The sequence below is a fragment of the Epinephelus fuscoguttatus genome, linkage group LG8, assembly GCF_011397635.1.
Source record: "Epinephelus fuscoguttatus linkage group LG8, E.fuscoguttatus.final_Chr_v1".
Lineage (NCBI taxonomy): Eukaryota > Metazoa > Chordata > Actinopteri > Perciformes > Serranidae > Epinephelus > Epinephelus fuscoguttatus.
This window is the reverse complement of record NC_064759.1, coordinates 7,010,023-7,029,157: the sequence shown is the minus strand read 5'-3', so window position 1 is coordinate 7,029,157 and position 19,135 is coordinate 7,010,023. Positions and strand designations below refer to the sequence as shown.

The window sequence follows — 19,135 nt, the reverse complement described above, 5'->3', positions numbered from 1 at the left end:
CTTTAGAGTCCGAGATTTGAATCATCTGTTGGAGACCCCCCAGTTGACTGAGATTGATTCAAGTCGAGCAGTCTTTTTTTGTTTTTTAGCTAGTAAGTGTGCTGTGCAGTGTACTTCTGGGGACGTTCTGCTCCCCAGACTTTGCTGCGGAGTGAGCGCTCTTGACTTTCACATCTTCTCTCATCTGCTTTGAGGTGGTGAATTTGCAGCTCACACCAAATTAATACGACACAGCCTCTGTCTTATGTTTGATATCTAGTGTCAGACATCATGAAAGCTGCTGTCACGCTGAACGTTCCCCTGAGCCTGTTCAAACTTTAAAACTTTATATGAAGTTAAAAAAAAACCCAAACCATTGAATATTCGTATACAGCCAAATTTGATTCAACTGGCGTAATTCTGAGTCACAGTACATTTGCCACTTACACAACGTGAGCGCTGGCCGTGAAAATGACGACTGTGTCAGTCTGAAACTGGCAATGACAGCTGCACTGTGTGTAAGACAGTACCCAACATGTTTTTACTACAAGCTCTTTCTTTAGAATCTACGATATGCAGCAGGGCCTGTACGTTTTCCTGTGATGTAAGATGTTGTGTAAGATATTATATGTGAGAAAAACATTTTATGACAATCACTTAGTAGCTGCAGTGTAGTTGTGTTGTACCTGAGTTACATGTTGGTCCGTACCAGCCGGGTGTGCATTCACAGACATCAGGAGAAACACACTCGCCTCCATTTTCACAGTGCCTGTTACACACCACTGAAACAGATAAATTATTATTATGCACACTTGTTAACGTGTCCTCAGAGCGCCTGATACAGAAACTCAAACTTCATGAGCAGAAAATCCAAGGTAAATTACATGACAGTATCACTCCACTGCTGATTTACAGGTGACTGAGAGTGGTATCAATCTTCTCATCTAACTCTCAGCAAGACAGTCAACTAATGTATCTCCTGAAATGCTGAACTACTCCTTTTAAAATCCAGCACTTGTTTCATTTCAAACTGTGTCACTGTCCCGCTACTTAACGGACCGACACTTTAATACAAACTGTAAACACATCCCAAACTGTCAGAGTACTTAAATAACATCTCACTGATTTCACATCTGGGTCCCACGTAGCCGTACGGGCAGGTACACAGGTTTCTGGCCAGACAGGTGCCTCCGTGTTGACAAGGCGGCTCGCAGCTCGCTACACAACAACACAGAGAGGTAAATAACACAAAGATCCTCATCAGTATTCTGTGTGTGAGCACTACAGACAGGTGACAATATGAGCTCAGATTACCTTCCTCACAGGTGGGCCCTCCGTAGCCCGCAGCACATTCGCACACGTTAGGTTTCACACACTTCCCCTGGTTCTTGCAGTCAGGCCGACACAGAGCTGAGAGGGAGGAAGAGCGGCATTAAAATCAGATGCGGAGATAAATGAGCCAAAACCTCAGAGGCGATTTAACAGTAATGTGTCGTGATGGCGTGCAGAGTATTCTGAGGTTTACTTTCTTAAATCTGTGTGAATTATTCAGGAGTGACACGATTTACTGAATGTGTTTTCAGTACAAAAATAAACACGTCTCCCTCTCACCAATGTGACAGTTGTATCCGGTGTAGCCTTCCTTGCAGGTGCAGGTGTTGGGCAGAGTGCACTCCATGTTCCTCCCACACTGATACCTGCACACAGCTGAAACCAAATCACATGTTAACTTTATTTAGGGCATGCCACAGACTGTAACAGTTAATAACCTCTTTAAGTAATTTATCCTGCAATAAAAACAGCGAACATCTGGTGGCTAGAACACTTTGGGTATTTATAACTGTTGGTTAAACAAAAATAAGCAGATTAAGGGAGTCATTCTGGTCCCAGGGGAACTTGATGAATGGGCCTCTGTTGTTAATCCTTCACATTTTAAAGCTGAGCTACAGCATGGGAGTTCAACAGTGGCCACAAGCGACAATTATGAGATAATGGTGAAATATAGTGAAACAAAAGCAGCTCTAAAGTTTGCTACTGGTCATCCAGACCAAGTGAAGCTGCAGCATTAATAATCCTATGTGTTTACCATCAAACAAGGGTGCGTTATATTTCTTATGAATTCAGCTTTGTATTTGCAATTATTCATTCATTCATTTTCCGTATCCGCTTATCCTGTTAGGGGTTGCAGGAGCCTGGAGCCTATCCCAGCTGACACCGGGCGAGAGGCAGGGTTCACCCTGGACAGGACACCAGACTATCACAGGGTTGACACATAGAGACAGACAACCATTCACACTCACATTCACACCTACGGACAATTTAGAGTCACCAATTAACCTGCATGTCTTTGGACTGTGGGAGGAAGCTGGAGCACCTGGAGGAAACCCACGCTGACACAGGGAGAACATGCAAACTCCACACAGAAGGGCTCCCCCACATTTTCCCTTAGTGACAGTATATCATTAATACAACTATTTGATATGTTTTCCCATAATTTTAAAGAATTAGTGCTGAAAATTCAAAATTACCTTTAGTTTGACTGACACTGCCTCTTCGTTCTGTATTCTGTCTGCAAGCCAACATCTCTAGTTCGATATAATCCCTAAACAGGAAGCTGTTTTTGACACTACGTACCTTTACATGTGACTCCGTCTCCGGTGTAGCCGTACGGGCAGCGTCCACACTTGAAGGACCCGGTGATGGTGGGCTCACAGGGAACACCCGGGAAGCAGGGAGCGTCAGCGCAAGTCACATGGTGAGATGGTGACACCCGTTTGACCCCAGTGGTGAGGTCAGGGTTTAGCTCCACCTCACTGGGCTGACCTCTGTGGACAGTGGGAGTGAACACTCTGATGGCGGTTTGATTCTGTGACATTGCTGTCGTCCTTCTGTCACTGGAACCTCTCCTGATGCTGGAGATGGTGGCCTCTGGTCTCCTCCTGTCAGGGGGGCGTCTGGATGAAGTGGGAAATGACGACGAGGAGGAAGAGGAGGAGGTGGGAGTCATTTCCTTGTTGGAAGTTGATTTGATGACATGGAGATGACCATCTGCTCCGCTGGCGACCGTCCCCTGACCTGTAAAACACTGGAAGTTAGAGGATAATTTACAAATCAAAACCACAAAGCACACAACGCAGTCACCATTGTCTGTTCACCAGCATCAGGTTTGAATGGAAACAACTGCTTCACTCTCACCTGTCGCTGTGCACGTTCGTCCGTTTCCATGGAGATCGGGAGGACAGGGTCCACAGACGTAACCTGCTGAGACGTGGGTGCTCTCGAAACACTGAACTCCCGGGTGACACGGCCGCCTGGAGCACGGTGACGAACCTGAAGATTTGGGCCTCAGTGATACCTGCGGGACTCTGGATGGTTGGATCACTGCTTTGCCAGGAGAGTCTTGGTTACCTTGAAGATAAAAAGGATGAAGACGACCTTTAACTGGACAACAAAGAGTGACTTATTTATTTAAGAATGTATGAAGAAGAGATATACGTCTTTAGAAAGGAGAGGAAACGGCCTAAAAACTATTAAACCCAAGACAATGAGCCACACTGTTGCACTGGGTGACATGTTCCTGTATGAAAACAGTCCTCAACAAATGCTCCTCCAGTGTCCAGCTGTTTAATATTTTTAAGCCCCTTTAATAGAATTAAACTATATGTCTGTGAGCTGTTTTTAAAGATTTACACCGTTTTCGGTTTCATCCGAAGGAGCCAACGAGCTCGGGGCTGAGAGACAGAGGCGGCAGGGAAGTCAGGAAGTACTAAGACAGACTGACACATTGTTGGTTCAGGTCTTTTTATAGGATTTATTTAATGTAGAATATTGCCAACCTTAAGACTTACGTGTGCAGGTTTTGCCGTCACCGCTGTATCCTTGAGGACAGACTCCACAGATGAAGGAGCCCAGCGTGTTGTTACAGTCCACACCAGGGAAACAAGGCCGGGAGACGCACTCATCTATATCTTCTCTGCATGTGTGGCCTGAAAGCACCAAACGATTTTACTTTACAACTTTACTGCGTACAGTGTGTGATGCAAAATAAGGGCCTGGTCATGAGCAAATGCAGGAGAGTGACCGTCGCCCTTCCATTTTTTTTTACACTCCATGCCTGTCTCCTAACTCACTGCCAGCCAGGCAGCATCTCTCACGTGGGACTGTTTGTTTATTTCAAGGCCAATATCTCACAGTATCAGCTGGTTAGACATAGCAGCAATCAGTGTCTCCTCTACATCTTGGCTACTGCTTTACTATTTGAAAGAAAACATCTCTGCAGGTTGATCCCTACCTGTCATTCCAGGTGGGCAGATACAGGAGAAGGAGTTGGGGCCGTCAATGCAGCGGCCCAGTCTGCAGGGGTTTGGTTTACAGTCATCGATGTCCACCTCACACCTGCCGCCTTTAAATCCATCCAGACACACACACAGGTACTCCCCGCTGCCGGCAGGGAGGTTCACGTTGGTCACACAGGAAGCTCCATTCAGACACTCACAGGGGTGCACAGACACCTGAAGGAGAGGGGAAACAGACAGGTTGGTAATCTGAAATCAACGACCCCTCGAGGAGGTTTATGGACAAAGCTAGTAACACATAAGGAAAAGGAAAGAAAGAGAGTGGACAGCGAAACTTGTTGCCCAGTAATACAAATCACAGTCTAGATAAATACAATACAATAAAGTAGAAATATGATAAGAAAAGAAACAAATACAGAGATAAGCAAACAAGCACATCCTGCTTAATATTTAAAATCACATTTACTATTGTGAGAATAGAGAAAATCAAATCTGATAAAGAGTTAATATTGTTTCTGCCCAAAGAAAGCAAAGTCACAGTTACACACTACATACAACTACTATACAAAATCTTCTGTAAATAACATAAAAATACAGTTACAGTATATAAGAAACCAAAGTAATTTACCATTTTATGCACAATGACGTGTCAATCAAACTGCCACTTTAGAACTACCAATTTAAAGAAAAGCAAAGCAAAGAAGGAAAGAGAAAGACTGAATCCTTAAATTTCATCCCTGCAACTGTCTCTCTCTCTCTTCCCCTCCATCAGCAGCTGAATCTGAATCTGAATGTTTTGCAGCTGTGAGCAGCTCTTTTATTTCCTGTGGGACAAAACTATCCATCCATACAAAACTAATTAAATTGCTGCAGGTCTAACATGCATTCTGACAGCTTTTCTTACTTTGGTCACTTTTTTGTGTAAACACGCAACACACATAAAACCTGCTCAGAAATATTTCAATATGCAGTTGAGACAGAGGGTCATGAGCAGAGAACTACAAATCATTAGTGCCCTCTAGTGGGTGAAAGTCTGAAGGAGTCTTCAAAGTCTTTTTTTTTTTATTTCTCTCTCCTCATTGCTCATACCTGCACACTCCTCTGATCACATTTACATTTATATACGTGACACTTACACACACACTTTCATACTTGCACATTAACACTTACTAAACTCTCACTAACAAAAGAAACAAAAAATCTGTACTGTATTTAAATCTTAACAGTTTCATATGTTAATGTCTGTGTATGTTTGTCACACTGACAGTGGATCTTCTGGACCCTTTAGCTGTCCAAAATGACTGACGCTCACCCCTCCCTCAATATACAGTTCTAAATGTGGTTGAACAAGATATTTAAATCTACTGCTGCAGTAAAGCTGCTCAGAAGAGTCAACTTCAACTTGACTGAGCACATGTATAAAAAAGTGTTTCCTTCTTTGCTTTGATGTTTGTGATTTTAAAGTGTTTCCAAAAAGAAAGTATATTAAAAACGCAGAAAAAACAGCATCCACACATTCGATGATTTGTTTAGCCCCTGAAGATATGATATCAACAAAAATATTTAACCACAGAATTAGATTTAAATGATGTTTGTTAAAATCATTTATTCCCAACATCTACACTTCCTAAACTTCACTTACATCACTGCTATCTAACCCTGACTTTACACTGTCCCACTTCACAACACATTTACTTCACACTGGTTGTGAAACTTTAATGTAAGCAGTGTTCAGCTCACACCGTGACACACAAACGAACAACAAACCCAGCTTTACCTGTATGGAGGATGCTGTCTGGGCGTTACAGTCGTCTGTCACAGTAAACTGGAAAGTGTGTGTGTCTGTAGTTTCAGCTGTGGCCTTCCACATCAGCAGGCCGGCCGGAGACAGAGAGGCACCTTCAGGACCTGACTCCAAGGTGAAGAGCACCGCTGAGCCCTCAGGGTCCTGAGCCTGGAGCTGGTAGATGAAGTGTTCCCCCTGGAAGGACTGGAGACGAAACGGCGACGACTGCAGCAGTGGAGGCTCGTTCTCTGATGGGAAACACAAAAGAGGGAAGAAATGAGAAACTGAATAAACATGAATGAGTCATGATGTGATGAGTGACAGAGAAGTCCTAAAGTCCATTTTCCGTAGCCACCAATCTGTGTAACAAGCTGAAGACAGGTTTATTTTTTACACAGGAATTCTGCCCAATAAACCTTCTGACAGAGCACAAACATAAACAATGACCAGGTGGTTATTATTTTCTGATTTTGTCTCATGATTAACTTGTCTGTGTTGACCAATAAATGACATTTTGTCACTTATGTCACTGTAAATATATTTTATGGTATTTTTGATGTTGTTTATTGTTTTTAATTGACACTATTTTGGTGGCATTTCTGCCTTTATTCAAAGGAGCCAATCAAGAGCTTACAATAAATTATGAGAGAAAGATGATGTGATGTGTACACTCCACTTTATTAAGTACACCTTGCTAGTACCAGGTTGGACCCCTTTTGTCTTCAGAACTGTCTTAATTCTTGGTGTCACAGATTCAACAAGGTGCTGGAAACATTCCTCAGAGATGCTGGTCCATATTGACATGATGACATCACACAGTTGCTGCAGATTTGTCGGCTGCACATCCATGATGAGAATCTCCCATTCCGCCACATCCCAAAGGTGCTCTATTGGACTGAGATCTGGTGACTGTGGAGGCCATTGGAGTACAGTGAACTCATTGTCATGTTTGAGATGATGTGAGCTTTGTGACATGGTGCGTTATCCTGCTGGAAGTAGCCATCAGAAGATGGGTACACTGTGGTCATAAAGGGATGGACACAGTCAGCAACAATACTCAGGTAGGCTGTGGTGTTTAAACCATGCTCAGTTGGTACTAAGAAAATCTCCCCCACACCATTACACCACCAGCAGCAGCCTGAACTGTTGACTCATCAGACCAGGCAACGTTTTTCCAATCTTCTATTGTCCAGTTTTGGTGAGCCTGTGTGAACTGTAGCCTCAGTTTCCTGTTGTTAGCTGACAGGAGTGGCACCTGGTGTGGTCTTCTGCTGCTGTAGCCCATCTGCTTCAAGGTTGGACAAGGTGTTGTTGCTTCAGAGATGGTCTTCTGCACACCTTGGTTGGAACCAGTGCTTATTTGACTTCCTGTTGCCTTTCTATCATCTTGAACCAGTCTGGCCATTCTCCTCTGACCTCTGGCATCAACAAGGCATTTTGGCTCACTGGATATTTTCTCTTTTTGGGACCATCCTCTGTAAACCCTAGAGATGGCTGTGTGTGAACATCCCAGTAAATACTCAGACCAGCCCGTCTGGCACCAACAACCATGCCACGTTCAAAGTCACTTAAATCACCTTTCTTCATCATTCTGATGCTCAGTTTGAACTTCAGCTGGTCATCTTGACCATGTCTACATGCCTAAATACATTGAGGTGTACCTAATAAAGTGGCTGGTGAATGTATTGTCATATGTTTTCACTCTAAAATACCAACTTCATCCTTAGAAATCCAATATAGATTCGCTCTACCTTTCGATATAGAAATGAATACATGCATGAACAAATGAGCTTGACTTGTGAGAGGGTGAAATCGGCCTCCTGCTGTCTTTATCCTTCAGATCAGTGATTTAACCTCAGTTGAGTCAATGCTTCAGGTTCTGTCATTTCTTATGAACAGAGCAGAGCACCATTTGACCTACTTTAAGTTGAAGAAGCAAAGTTGGTCGGAGAGTCTAACAATGAGGTGAGCTGTCCTCATACCAGCGCCGGGGGACTGAAGCAACTTCAATGGCTCCAATCTGCACAGAGCTGCTGACAAATTATCAAAACAGCCCTGAGCGACTGCCAGCGACAAAACTGGGACTGTTTGTGATGGCTATCCAACCTCAGCTCTACAGCTTGACTGAGGAAGAGACACGTTAGAAACTTTCTCAATCTCACATCGTCCACAGTATCGTCTCGACTTTTTCTCCAGTGCTGTTTATGTTAATATGAGGGAGCTGTGAGACAAACCAGAGGAGAAACAATGTACATACTCTCTGCTATGGACCATGTGTGTTTGGACACGTCTGGGCGACATGTGAGGCAGGGGCTGCTGGGATTGGACTCCCCCTCACTGTAACACAGGCCGTCAATGTTGCAGGTTTCCTCCTGGGAAGCAAAGACAATAAATAACAATTAATAACAACAATTATGTTCAGTGTTTATTCCCCGTTGAAACAATCTCTCTTGCATGACTAAAAACATGCCGCCCAACCCCGACCTGTCTCAGTGAGCTACAGAGGTTTATATAAAGCAGCGCAGAACATGGCAGCAAGAGAACAAGGACAGGTTTGCTAAAACACTATTTACTAGCTGATCAGTGGTTGTACTATTATAATTTCCAGTTGTATGATGGATGTTCACTCTCCTGCAGCAAAACATTTGCTGGAACTACAAATAATGTTTGTTAAAAAAATATGACTAAATGAATAAATAAACTAGTTGGGCCATCGGCCTTTTTAATGATAAATACCAACTACAGCCGCCTGCTGGTATAGAGAGTTATTTCCTCTCACACAGCTGCAGAATGTACATACTAGTTGGCCACTGGCTGTCGTCTTTGCCGTGTGTTCAGGTGCAACTTTTTGCAACATGAGGTGAGGCAACAATCGGCCTTCATCACTACTAGTTCTTTGATGCTAGTTTGGCTCATCTGGGCATTGAGATTCAAATTCTGTAAAATATCAGATAAAACAAAAACTACACAGAATAAAGCCTTTAATATTTAATAGATTACATAACTGTACTGATCATACATCAGCAGATTTTGGGTCTGAGAGTTTGGGCCAAGATGTGATGGTTAGAGGACGAAGCAAAGCAGGCTGAGAGGAAAATGTATCTTGTATCTACTTTTGGATCCATGTATTAAATAATATCACTATGAAGAGAGGTGTCTTACCCTCAGGGTGCAGAGGACTTCAGTGTTGAGGCTGCAGATCTGACAGGCTCCGTCATACAGAGTCAGTATCTTGGCATTACTGTAGCTGTAGCCATCGTTGGATACCTGCCATCAGCAGAAGTTTGATTACTGTGGATCACTGAGAAAAAGGCATTAAACAAATAAACTGGTCTGTGGTGAGGTGAGCTGTGTCTGCTCACATTGCACCTCTCAGATATTTCAATACAGTTCATCATATAATCTTAGAGTAACGTCTCGATGCTGGAGAGGACCTCCTCAGTGATAAACGTTCTCATGTTTACCAAATCTCACTGCTGTGACAAAGTATTCCCACACTTTGTTTCACGCACTTGGCAGTTGAGTAAACCAATCAGTTTCTCCTGTTTCACACTGCTGAGTCCTGAACCACATCGAAGCTGGTGAAAACCTCCAGCTGCGCCCTGTGGACGATTTCCACAACCACAGCCAGCAAATAAAAACCAGCAACCCTTCACATCTGTCTGCTTTTCATTACTTCAGTTCAGCTTCACTGTATTATCTTATACTAGGGGTTTCTGAGAAAATGAAATGTCTTGAAAATGATAATAGAAATTTCATGTTAATCCCTAGTTTTGGGAATGATTTAAGGCTGAGGATGGAGAAAAGAGATGGAGGAGAAAGAAGGCACAGGAAGAAAGAGGCAAATATCAATAAGGACAGACTGGATAGGATTGTTTTTTCATAGCCGTTTCACCGATGTGTTTGGAGACGTGACTAACTTTGATCTGCCAGCGGGCCAGTGGTCTGCTTGTCACCGTCTCCAGGTCCAGGCCTGCAGGAGACCGGCTGTCCTCCAGGGGAAGCTGGCACTCCAGAGCCGTCACATCCAGAAAGACAGCCAGGACAAACTGGGGCTCGTCCAGAACCCACTCCCCATCCTCAAACTTGACAAGACACACAGAGGGAGAGCAGAGTGGGGGACAAAGCCATGAGGGGTAGGAGGTGGGAATGAAAGACACAGAGAGAACAGGGAAGGACAGGGACAAAGGATAAAGTGGGGGGAAAGGAAAGAAAAGATGAAAACAGCAGAAAATACAGACATCAGCTAGATATGTATGTAGCCATGAAACTTGACAGTGCTTCAAATGTGGATTTTGCTGCGACTTTGCCCCCCACAGTCTGCAGTTTGTAACTTCACAGCAAAAAAACTGAAGAAAAATAGACAAAAGATTTCATTGCATGCACAGCAAAACCATCATTTAAACACAGGGAAAAAGAAGCAGAAAAACAAAGTACCTTTTCTTTAACAAACTCACACTTGAGCTCATAGGAGTCCTTGAAGCCTTGACCGTAGACCTGGACGGTGGAGCAGTCTCCCTGTCGGACGTCACACAGACCCTGCTTCTCCAACTCGGTGATCTCTGGGATCTGGTCTTCACAACACCAACAACAAAAAGTGAAGACGAGCACGGACTGTTAGACCTGAGAATGTAGTGCCCATCAAAAACCACATGAATTGCAATAATCAGTATGTCATCACAGAGGTCCTGTGTAGAGATCGATGTGTGCCAGTAACTGCTAAATGTATCACATAACAAAACATACCTTAAAATGTTCTTGTGATGTTTGTATAAGTCAGTTTAATGATATTCTAAGTAGTTTAGGCTTGTTTTACCTTTAGCCTCCTGCTGGCATCCTCGGCTGACATTACTGTCATTCAGAGGCTGTGGTGGGAGTTTTAAAGCCATAGTGAAGACACTGGTATCATGAAACTACAAGGCCTTAAGAATCCATTGGCACCAACCACGTCAAGCTCGATTATCAGGAAAAATAGCGCTGCAAAGTAAGGCTACATTTTGGCAAGGGAAAAACTGGCCTGGCCACTTTTACAGGGGTCCCCTTGACTTCTTATCTCAAGATATCTGAATAAAAATGGGTTCATGGGTACCCACGAGTTTCCTCTTTATGCTTAATCCCATGCAGTTGTTTGCATGCAGCATACATGTGTTGTTTTTGCCTACTGTATTTGAATATTTCTGCATACTGGGGTCGCTAAACAGTTTTGGAATTACATAAACTGGGTATGACTGGAAAGCTGAGACTCTTGTGGATTCAGTGAGCCTAATTTTATTCATGTGTGATGATGTTAGCGCCCATAGTAGCCATTTCATTGTAGTGAGACCATTTTGTTGAAATGGACACCACTGCATAATAAGGCCTATTGAAGCCTTATCTGCAGTTTCCAGAACAGAAGTGCAAACAAAAATGCAATTCTTACAAGAATCTCCAAATGTCAGAAGTTTTTGATTCCAAACCATAGTTTGGATTTTTTTCATGGTGTTCCTCAAGGTCTCTGTGTCTTTATGTGGTATTTCTGAGGGATTTTTGACCATTTTTTTAATCAATTTTCGAGTTGTAAAACATGCTTAAATTTAGCTCCCAAATATGTGTAACAAATGGTATGTGCTGACCTGTATCTCAAATTAATCTTTTGGCTCCCAGCTTTAAGATCATGTGTATCACTTCTATGTGACATATTCTGTTGGTCTTCTATGTTCCCCTAAAGATTCAGTGACCCCCCTAAAGAAGACAAAAACTGTTCTATGTTATGGAGCGGTGGAGTAGAGGAGGTGAATGTAAGAGTTTAAGTGTTTTACAGTTGAAAGATAAACCTGTCAGTTGTGACTAGTGGACAAAATATGTGATGGAAACTCTTTAACACCTCTGCGTCTGTGTTAGTGTGTGTTTAGTATGTTACCAGATAGCACACTGCAGTCATATGACCCAAATCCTGGGAAGCAGACACAACCCCAATCTGAGCACTGGCCGTTGCCGTTGCACAGGTTGGGACACTTGAGGACAGCCACAACATCCTGGTACTCTTCTTCTCTCCTCCTCTCCTCCATCAGCCTCCTCTCACACTCATTTTCCAGCAGCGGTAAAGTTGCATTCAGCCATGACTGCTCATCCTTCAGCTGGAGGTCGGTAACACACATCGCCTCCACACGGCTCATAATCGACTTTTCTAACAGGCGCCTGCAGCCCAACACTATGCTGGAGCTCGCCACAGTCTGCTGACACTGAGTCCTGGCCTGCTGCTCCGTCAGGCCAGAAGGTGTGGGCCACGTGAGGGAAAAGTCTGTCTGAACTGCTGCTTCGTGGTCCTCTGGGAAAAAGTAGGTGAAGCCCTCCAGATCAGACTGGCTGAGGCTCTGGTGTGGAGAGCTAGAAATGTAATGGTGGGTCTGCCGCTTGTTCCTGTGCCGCTGGTGTTGAGCTGAGGTTGAAGCTCTGTCCCTGGAGGAGGCGCTTCTTTCGTGCAGATGAGAGTCACTGCCTTGATCCTGGGTGTTGTGTCTGGAGTGGCCCGAAGGCAGCGTCTGTCTGTCGTGTCCATCACCTTTGAGTAGTTCTACCGAGCTGATATACTCAGCTGTGACGTCCAGAGTGGGGAAGACGCTGGGGAGGTGCACGTTGCCGTGATGAGAGCAGGTGGAGTCGGAGGAGGTGACCGGTTGAGATCGGGCTCTGGGGGATGAGAGGCGGGGCTCTGCCTGACAGTTACAGTACTTGCGGGGGCTCAGTGTCGTCAGGTGGGATGGCACGGTGTCAAACAGGCTGTTGCCTGGAGGGAGCCTGAAAGAGGAGAGGAGGAGATGTCAGTGAGGAGGAAACAGGGCTTGACAGGAGGGTCTCTGGTGGCCTGACATGGCCCTGGGCTCCCGTAGTCTATGGTAAGATTAAAGGTGCACATTTTTAACAGAATCTGCTAATAATCAAATTACACACAACCAATTGACACAGTGAACCTTTTGGTACCTTTTTACCTGGGATTTGGCCCAGGTAAAAAGGTGCCTGGTTTGCCAGGTTGATAAATCAGCTGCAACAGCTGATAAACTGCTAACCACTTTCCAGACCTCTGAATCCTTGCCCACATATCAGATTTGTTCAGGGATTCAAAAAGGTCTGGTGCTATGCTCATTGGCAGTTGTTAAAGACAATTAGAGAATCTACTGCCCGATCAGAGTTTGGCAGGCAGGATTACATATCCTTTATCCAAAAAAGCAGCCTTGCTACATTCATGAAAAAGAGCAAGGAGAAATGGCAACATAGGAGAAAATAACAACTCTTGAAATAATGCCTGTAATCAGTGTACAGATGTTAATGGCTCTGAGCAAACACTACCAAAACTTTTGTGTCAACAGACAGATACGACTCTAAAAACACTGACCTCCATTCAGAGATAAAAGCGTGCAGATGCTCCAGTGTGGCGCCTCCTGCTGAGTGGAAGTCGTTGTCTGACTGTGCGTCGTAGGTCCCACAGAGGCCCTCAGTGTGTCTCCAGTCTGAACTGGGAGCTCTCAGCGTCAGACTCATTCCCCAGTTAGACACATCTGCACGGACAAATGCTCCCGACGAGAAGGTCATCTGTGAAGATTTAGGACAACCACACGAAGACAGTGAGCATGTCGACAGCTAAATTTGTCATGAGTTCGCCACATTTTGAAACCAAGGCATCTTTTTGTGTGCAGTTTTTTAACCAGGTTTGGCAAAGTATAAATCAAAATGCCCTCCTGGTGTCTTTAAACATATAAGTGATGTCTTAGTTTTTTGTCATAGTAGGAGAAGAGGAAAGAGTGGAGTTGGAAGTGCTCCAGAACTCATTTATTCAGCCATACTGTTTATTCATTTAGAAATCTATAGACAGGTTTATTAAGTGTGACTCCTCTTTGCTCACCGTGACCTTGCGGCCCTGGTAGGACTCGGTGATGCGAATGCCACTCTTGGTCAAGTCTCTGTTCTTCACAGACAGGTGCGGTTTGGTTTCACCCATCTCTCCGTTGCACATGTCAAAAGCAATGACGTCGCCACCGTCCCTCACCACGAAGCCGCACACGCACGAGGCGGAGTGCACCACGCTGCCGCATTCCCACTGACGAACGTGGACCTCAAACGGCCTCAAAACGCTCTTATAGAGAATAAAGGTGCCAACTTGGTAGTTGTCATAATGCCTGTGAATATTCAATGGAAAATATTCACACAGTTGTTCGCCGCCCAGCCATTCGAAAGTAGACAGAAAAACCATCATTCACTATAGACAATTTGTAATTTCCACACATAATTAAATCTGTTTAATCCTGATTAAATATAGTGCAGTCCATGATACATAAAAAGTATGTCTCCAGGTGAACTGAATAAGAAACTGAAGTACCTGCCATCAAATGTGATAATGTGAGGATCAGTGAAGACGTAGCAGTAGGCTGAGGGGACGTCCTGCACTGTTATCTGAAATGACAGATCAATTCAATTCATTCTTAAAATTAAATATTCTAGTTGCATTACATTAAAAAAACAACATGGTCACACATCATAAAAGCAGTTTGACACAAGCAAAGATCATGAAAAAAATGGGATCACAAAGAAGGTTAAATAGGAACAACGAGCTAAATATATAGAGAGATATAAATCCAAAAATCCTGAATCAATAAACCATCCACATATTATATATTTACCTCAACTGGTTCTGGTGAGTACCCGTTCCAGAGAAAATTCGGTGTGACGATGGATTTAACGGAGATGTGAGTTGTCCTGTTGCCATCTTTGACAAAGTCAGTGACGGGGCTGAAGTGGATCACAGCTCGGCTACAAACCCCGTCCCTACAGGGGCCCCGGGACAGGTCCACCACACACGAGGACAGAGACAGATCTGTGCCCAATAAACCCTCATCTGGAACACAACAGGGAATGAGCCACTTATTTACATTAAAATAAAAAAAGCAAAATTGTGCAGGTAATATCTGACATACTATCCATAGCCCTATGTTCACTGGGGAGTATGACGTCATTATCTTGCTGCAAGTGCTCACCTTTACTGCTCGTGCTGAGCTGCAGAGACAGAGTGCACTGCTCTGCAGAGGAAGAGGACTCCTCCAGACATGGGACAGGAACGGTGCTCTCAACCACCAGCTCATACAGCCTCCCGTCCTCAGACACACTGCTCATCTCTGGTCTTAGCTGCACACAACAGTTACAGTTAGATTTGGACAAAGAAATATTCCTTGGAGGAACACCTAACGTCTTTAGCTAACATGGTCTCCAGTGACCACCAAGTGAGCGAAACCAGTCTTGCGAACAAGAGATAATAATCCTATTACTTATGGTTTTGTGTTAAACAGTATCTCTGCAGTCAGGTGGCCAACTTTTCAAGCGAATTGTGAGCAGAGCAGTTAAAATTTCAGTGTGTAGTAGTGTCCATTTTTGCATTTTTACATTTCTCTTTTTCTGGATAAAATAACTGACATAACTTGGAGTAAAAAACAATTTCAAGATGAAGTGTAACAGGAACTTGGCAATAACTTTTTATTCTTTAATCCATGTTCTGGCAGTTACCAGCTACACTCCACCAAGTGGTTGCTTTTTTATTTCCCTGGTTTTGACAGATCTGTGGAAAATTGCATTTTCCTACTCTGCATCTTATGCACAGAATAATCTGAAAAAGGTGTAAATTAGAAACCTTAATATCCATTGAGGACTTTAAAGACAGCATGAAAATATGACGGAGGTATGTGGTGGTTTTTCTTGAGATGCCACTGTGTCAAACAGCTGTTCTTCTGTTTAATTATAATTTTTGTATATCAGCTTCATATGTTGTATTTAATATGGTGTGATTTAGCACGGCTGCTACCTCGGCCAGGTCTCTCTTGGAAAAGAAATTTGTTTATGTTAAATGTACTTCCTGGTAAAATTAAGGTAAAATAAAAAATGTTGGTGGTCAACAAGATATTATTCAAAGGTTAATTTGGGGGAAAATGCACATTTATTTTTCTTTTGTCACAGCCAGGCTAGCTTTCCCCTCTGCTTCCAGTCTCTATGCTAAGCTAAGCTAACTGCCTCCTGGATCTAGCTCCATACACAGAAACATGAGACTGGTGTCATTCTTCTCTTCTAACTCTCTGCAAGAAAGGGAATTGCTGCAGTTCCCCAAATCCTGAAAACATTCATCTTAATATATTCAGTGCTGTCACTTTTTCCTTCTGTATAAGAATGCACACATTAAATTATGTCCAAAAAAAGAAGAAATATGGACATACAAGTATCCACCCGATGGCAATGATATTTGGGCGTCACCATATTTATACCTTACAGTTATCTAGTTTTTTTATATTCTGATATGGCCCTAAAATAATATCAAGATATTTCAAGGTACTTTTAAAATAAGATATTCTTGATGATACAACTAATAACTGAATAAGAGATATAGTTTTACAGTTTGCCTTCAAATATACAGTAAAAACTAAACAAAAATGATCTCTCATTTCTTAGTTTGTGAACAACAACAGTAACTCAGACTGAGATTCAGAGTCTGTTACAATATTAATAGTTCAAAATAAAATCTACCACAAATTACGCATTTAAACAGCTCCCAAATACAAAATGTCCCCTGGGATCTATATATATATAAATCAACAGGTGATTTCCTTCTTTTAGTAAAATCCTAAATGATGGAGTTGTTTTTTTTTTCCACCTGGACCTTTATGTTCTGCCATTTCTCCTCTAATCATCACACTGTAACCTGTGACAGGCTGTTATGATACCACAACTATCACACATTCACTTATATGGAGTTTTTTGTCGAGCTGCGAGTGTCACGTAGGTTTACATTACCAAAGGTTTATGATAAAATCATATGACGACACCGACTCCCGTGTGCACACAGTGAGAGAGGAGAGGGAGAGACGCTGTGCTGCTGCCAGAGGAGCCGCTGAATGAGTTCCTGTTCATAAAACATTCAGGACGCCACAGTTTATTCCACACTGCTGAAGCTGCTCCTCTTTTTGGAACCACCGCAGAGTCAATAATAATTTCACTATCAGCCATGCTTGTTGTTGCCGTGGGTAACAGTATGACGTCAATATGTCAACAAGTCAAAATATCGCGATATGAACGTTTCATATGATATTAAAAATAATTGGTATAACTGGGAACAAGATGATATGGCTCACCCCTATTTTGCACATACTGTTACGTTTTTTTAGTCTTTTGTATATTTGCAGTCTTTGATTTGCACTCTTCCAACTTTGTACTGCAACAGATGCTCAGCAGTTTCCATCAGGATAACCGAAGATTTATTTTATCTAAAAACCTGCACACAGAACCAAACAGACATGCCTGCAAAAACCTGCAATTGCACAAATAAATGCTCTCTCTTTGCTTCACAAAATTTAGCCATGGTCACACACACACATACAGAGTTATAAAACTACTATGATATACCATAATTCCAGCAAAGAACTCCTGACTCTCCACTGATGCACCGCGGACGTCAGGCGAGTCCAAGAAGAAACTGGAGCTTGAGCAGTAAATCTGTGAGAGGAGGGAAAGAAAGAACTTTGTAGTCTTTTTTTTTTCAATCTGAATTATTATGCCAACATTGTAAAGACAGACAGAAAGAACAGAAGGAGCCACACAGGGAAAAAAAATCCCGTCTGTATAAAAGGTTTTTCAGTTAAGGCTGGGTCACACACATGACCGGTGCACAGTAAAACAAAACGACATGCTGACAGGTTTCAGTAACAGCTTCAGTCACAGTATCTGTGATTTACACAGTCAGACCTTGTCCCCCAGACGGAGGTTGAAGCCGTCCAGCTCGATGAAGGCGGAGGTCTGGATGGTGGTCTCCTGTTTGAGCTCCTCCTTTCTGCCCTCAGGTGAGAGGCGGGACCAGGCCACCACATAACCCAGGGAGCTGTTGGAGCTGCTCCCGAAGCTGCACTTCAAGTAGACAGAGTTTCCTGTCACCTCTGAGACGATCACTGGTGTAGATGGAGTGGGAGGCTGCTTTGCTGACGGCAGAGAAGCAGAAGGAGATGAGAGGAGGCTAACATGTGTTTTAGATCAGATGATATTTATGCTATTTTTTCCTCTGCACATTGGAAGTGTAAAAACAACAACAGAAGTGAAGAAGAAATGAAGAAATCAAGGTCATATATGTTGTAGAGTAAATGTACACCACTGTCTAATGTCAAAGTGGAATTGAATCTACAGTCACTGCAATTTCACCTCCCCAAACAAGTTTGTTCACCCATAGGCTCCATTTCCGATCTCACTAATGGTTTAATATACATCAAAGCATATGGCCAAAAGTATATAGACACCCTGCTCCATACACCCTGTACTTCTGATCTGGAGCTGTATTTCTGGTTTATGCTAAGACCCTTAATTTCAATTAAGGGAAACCATACTGTAAGCTTCATCAAGTGCGCTAACAGGATCATTTCTTTACTGTAGTTTCAGTATGCTGTGTCACTAACCTTTTCTTTTTTACCTCTACCATCAAATTAACAACCTTAAACACATCTTTTACTAACATTTGGCTGGAGACTGATGCTGATTTGCATTCCAGTGGATTTAACAACAAGAGAGCCCCATTCTGGGAAAGTAATACAAATTTGTAATTGTCTTAGTCATGACTGACAAATGCAGTAAATGATTATGCAGAGGAATGTAGGTTAAGCTGAGGAATATGAATTCATGAATATAAGCAGTCGAAATATTCAGCTGGGCCTGCTCTGCGAATTTTAAGTAGAAAAGTGAGTTTGGGAATCGAACCAACCTGGATTCTATTATTTAAAAAAGTCAATCAACATATTCAGTGTTATTTCATCTATCACTGATTAAACCTCCCTCCTCCTCTTTTCCACCTCTGCCAGCTTCCTAAAAACCTGCCTCTGCGTAATTCACGACCTGGCTGAGGGCCGTCGCCATGGAGACGAGGCCCAGCGGACACCGGGACACATGCTCAGCTCATTAAGAGGAGCGGTGAGGGGGCTGACGGTGCATTCCTGACCACATGGCAACTCCCTGACCTCCCGATTGTTTTGGTGTTTGACCTAACATGAGGAGACAAGCGTACGCTGTAAACACGGCAGCAGGA

The 19,135-nt window shown here is 43.2% G+C and overlaps 1 protein-coding gene across 3 annotated transcripts in view; it reads right to left on the bottom strand.

Moving 5' to 3' along the window:
• Nucleotides 1–19,135, bottom strand: part of vwde (von Willebrand factor D and EGF domains) — a 54,513-nt gene that overhangs the window by 6,618 nt on the left and 28,760 nt on the right. For 2 of the 3 annotated variants that reach the window (XM_049584946.1, XM_049584947.1), the window contains 21 exons: nucleotides 17,815–18,044; nucleotides 17,476–17,565; nucleotides 15,069–15,216; nucleotides 14,715–14,929; nucleotides 14,414–14,487; nucleotides 13,940–14,213; nucleotides 13,433–13,629; nucleotides 11,960–12,837; nucleotides 10,498–10,634; nucleotides 9,981–10,145; nucleotides 9,223–9,327; nucleotides 8,318–8,432; nucleotides 6,052–6,308; nucleotides 4,271–4,490; nucleotides 3,828–3,965; nucleotides 3,175–3,387; nucleotides 2,614–3,054; nucleotides 1,591–1,686; nucleotides 1,294–1,389; nucleotides 1,102–1,197; nucleotides 666–761 (listed from right to left, as the gene is read on the bottom strand). In XM_049584946.1, the coding sequence (XP_049440903.1) occupies nucleotides 666–761; nucleotides 1,102–1,197; nucleotides 1,294–1,389; nucleotides 1,591–1,686; nucleotides 2,614–3,054; nucleotides 3,175–3,387; nucleotides 3,828–3,965; nucleotides 4,271–4,490; nucleotides 6,052–6,308; nucleotides 8,318–8,432; nucleotides 9,223–9,327; nucleotides 9,981–10,145; nucleotides 10,498–10,634; nucleotides 11,960–12,837; nucleotides 13,433–13,629; nucleotides 13,940–14,213; nucleotides 14,414–14,487; nucleotides 14,715–14,929; nucleotides 15,069–15,216; nucleotides 17,476–17,565; nucleotides 17,815–18,044 (4,281 nt within the window). The remainder of the gene's footprint in view (nucleotides 1–665; nucleotides 762–1,101; nucleotides 1,198–1,293; nucleotides 1,390–1,590; nucleotides 1,687–2,613; nucleotides 3,055–3,174; nucleotides 3,388–3,827; nucleotides 3,966–4,270; nucleotides 4,491–6,051; nucleotides 6,309–8,317; nucleotides 8,433–9,222; nucleotides 9,328–9,980; nucleotides 10,146–10,497; nucleotides 10,635–11,959; nucleotides 12,838–13,432; nucleotides 13,630–13,939; nucleotides 14,214–14,413; nucleotides 14,488–14,714; nucleotides 14,930–15,068; nucleotides 15,217–17,475; nucleotides 17,566–17,814; nucleotides 18,045–19,135) is intronic. The other variant, XM_049584949.1, reaches the window with a different exon arrangement.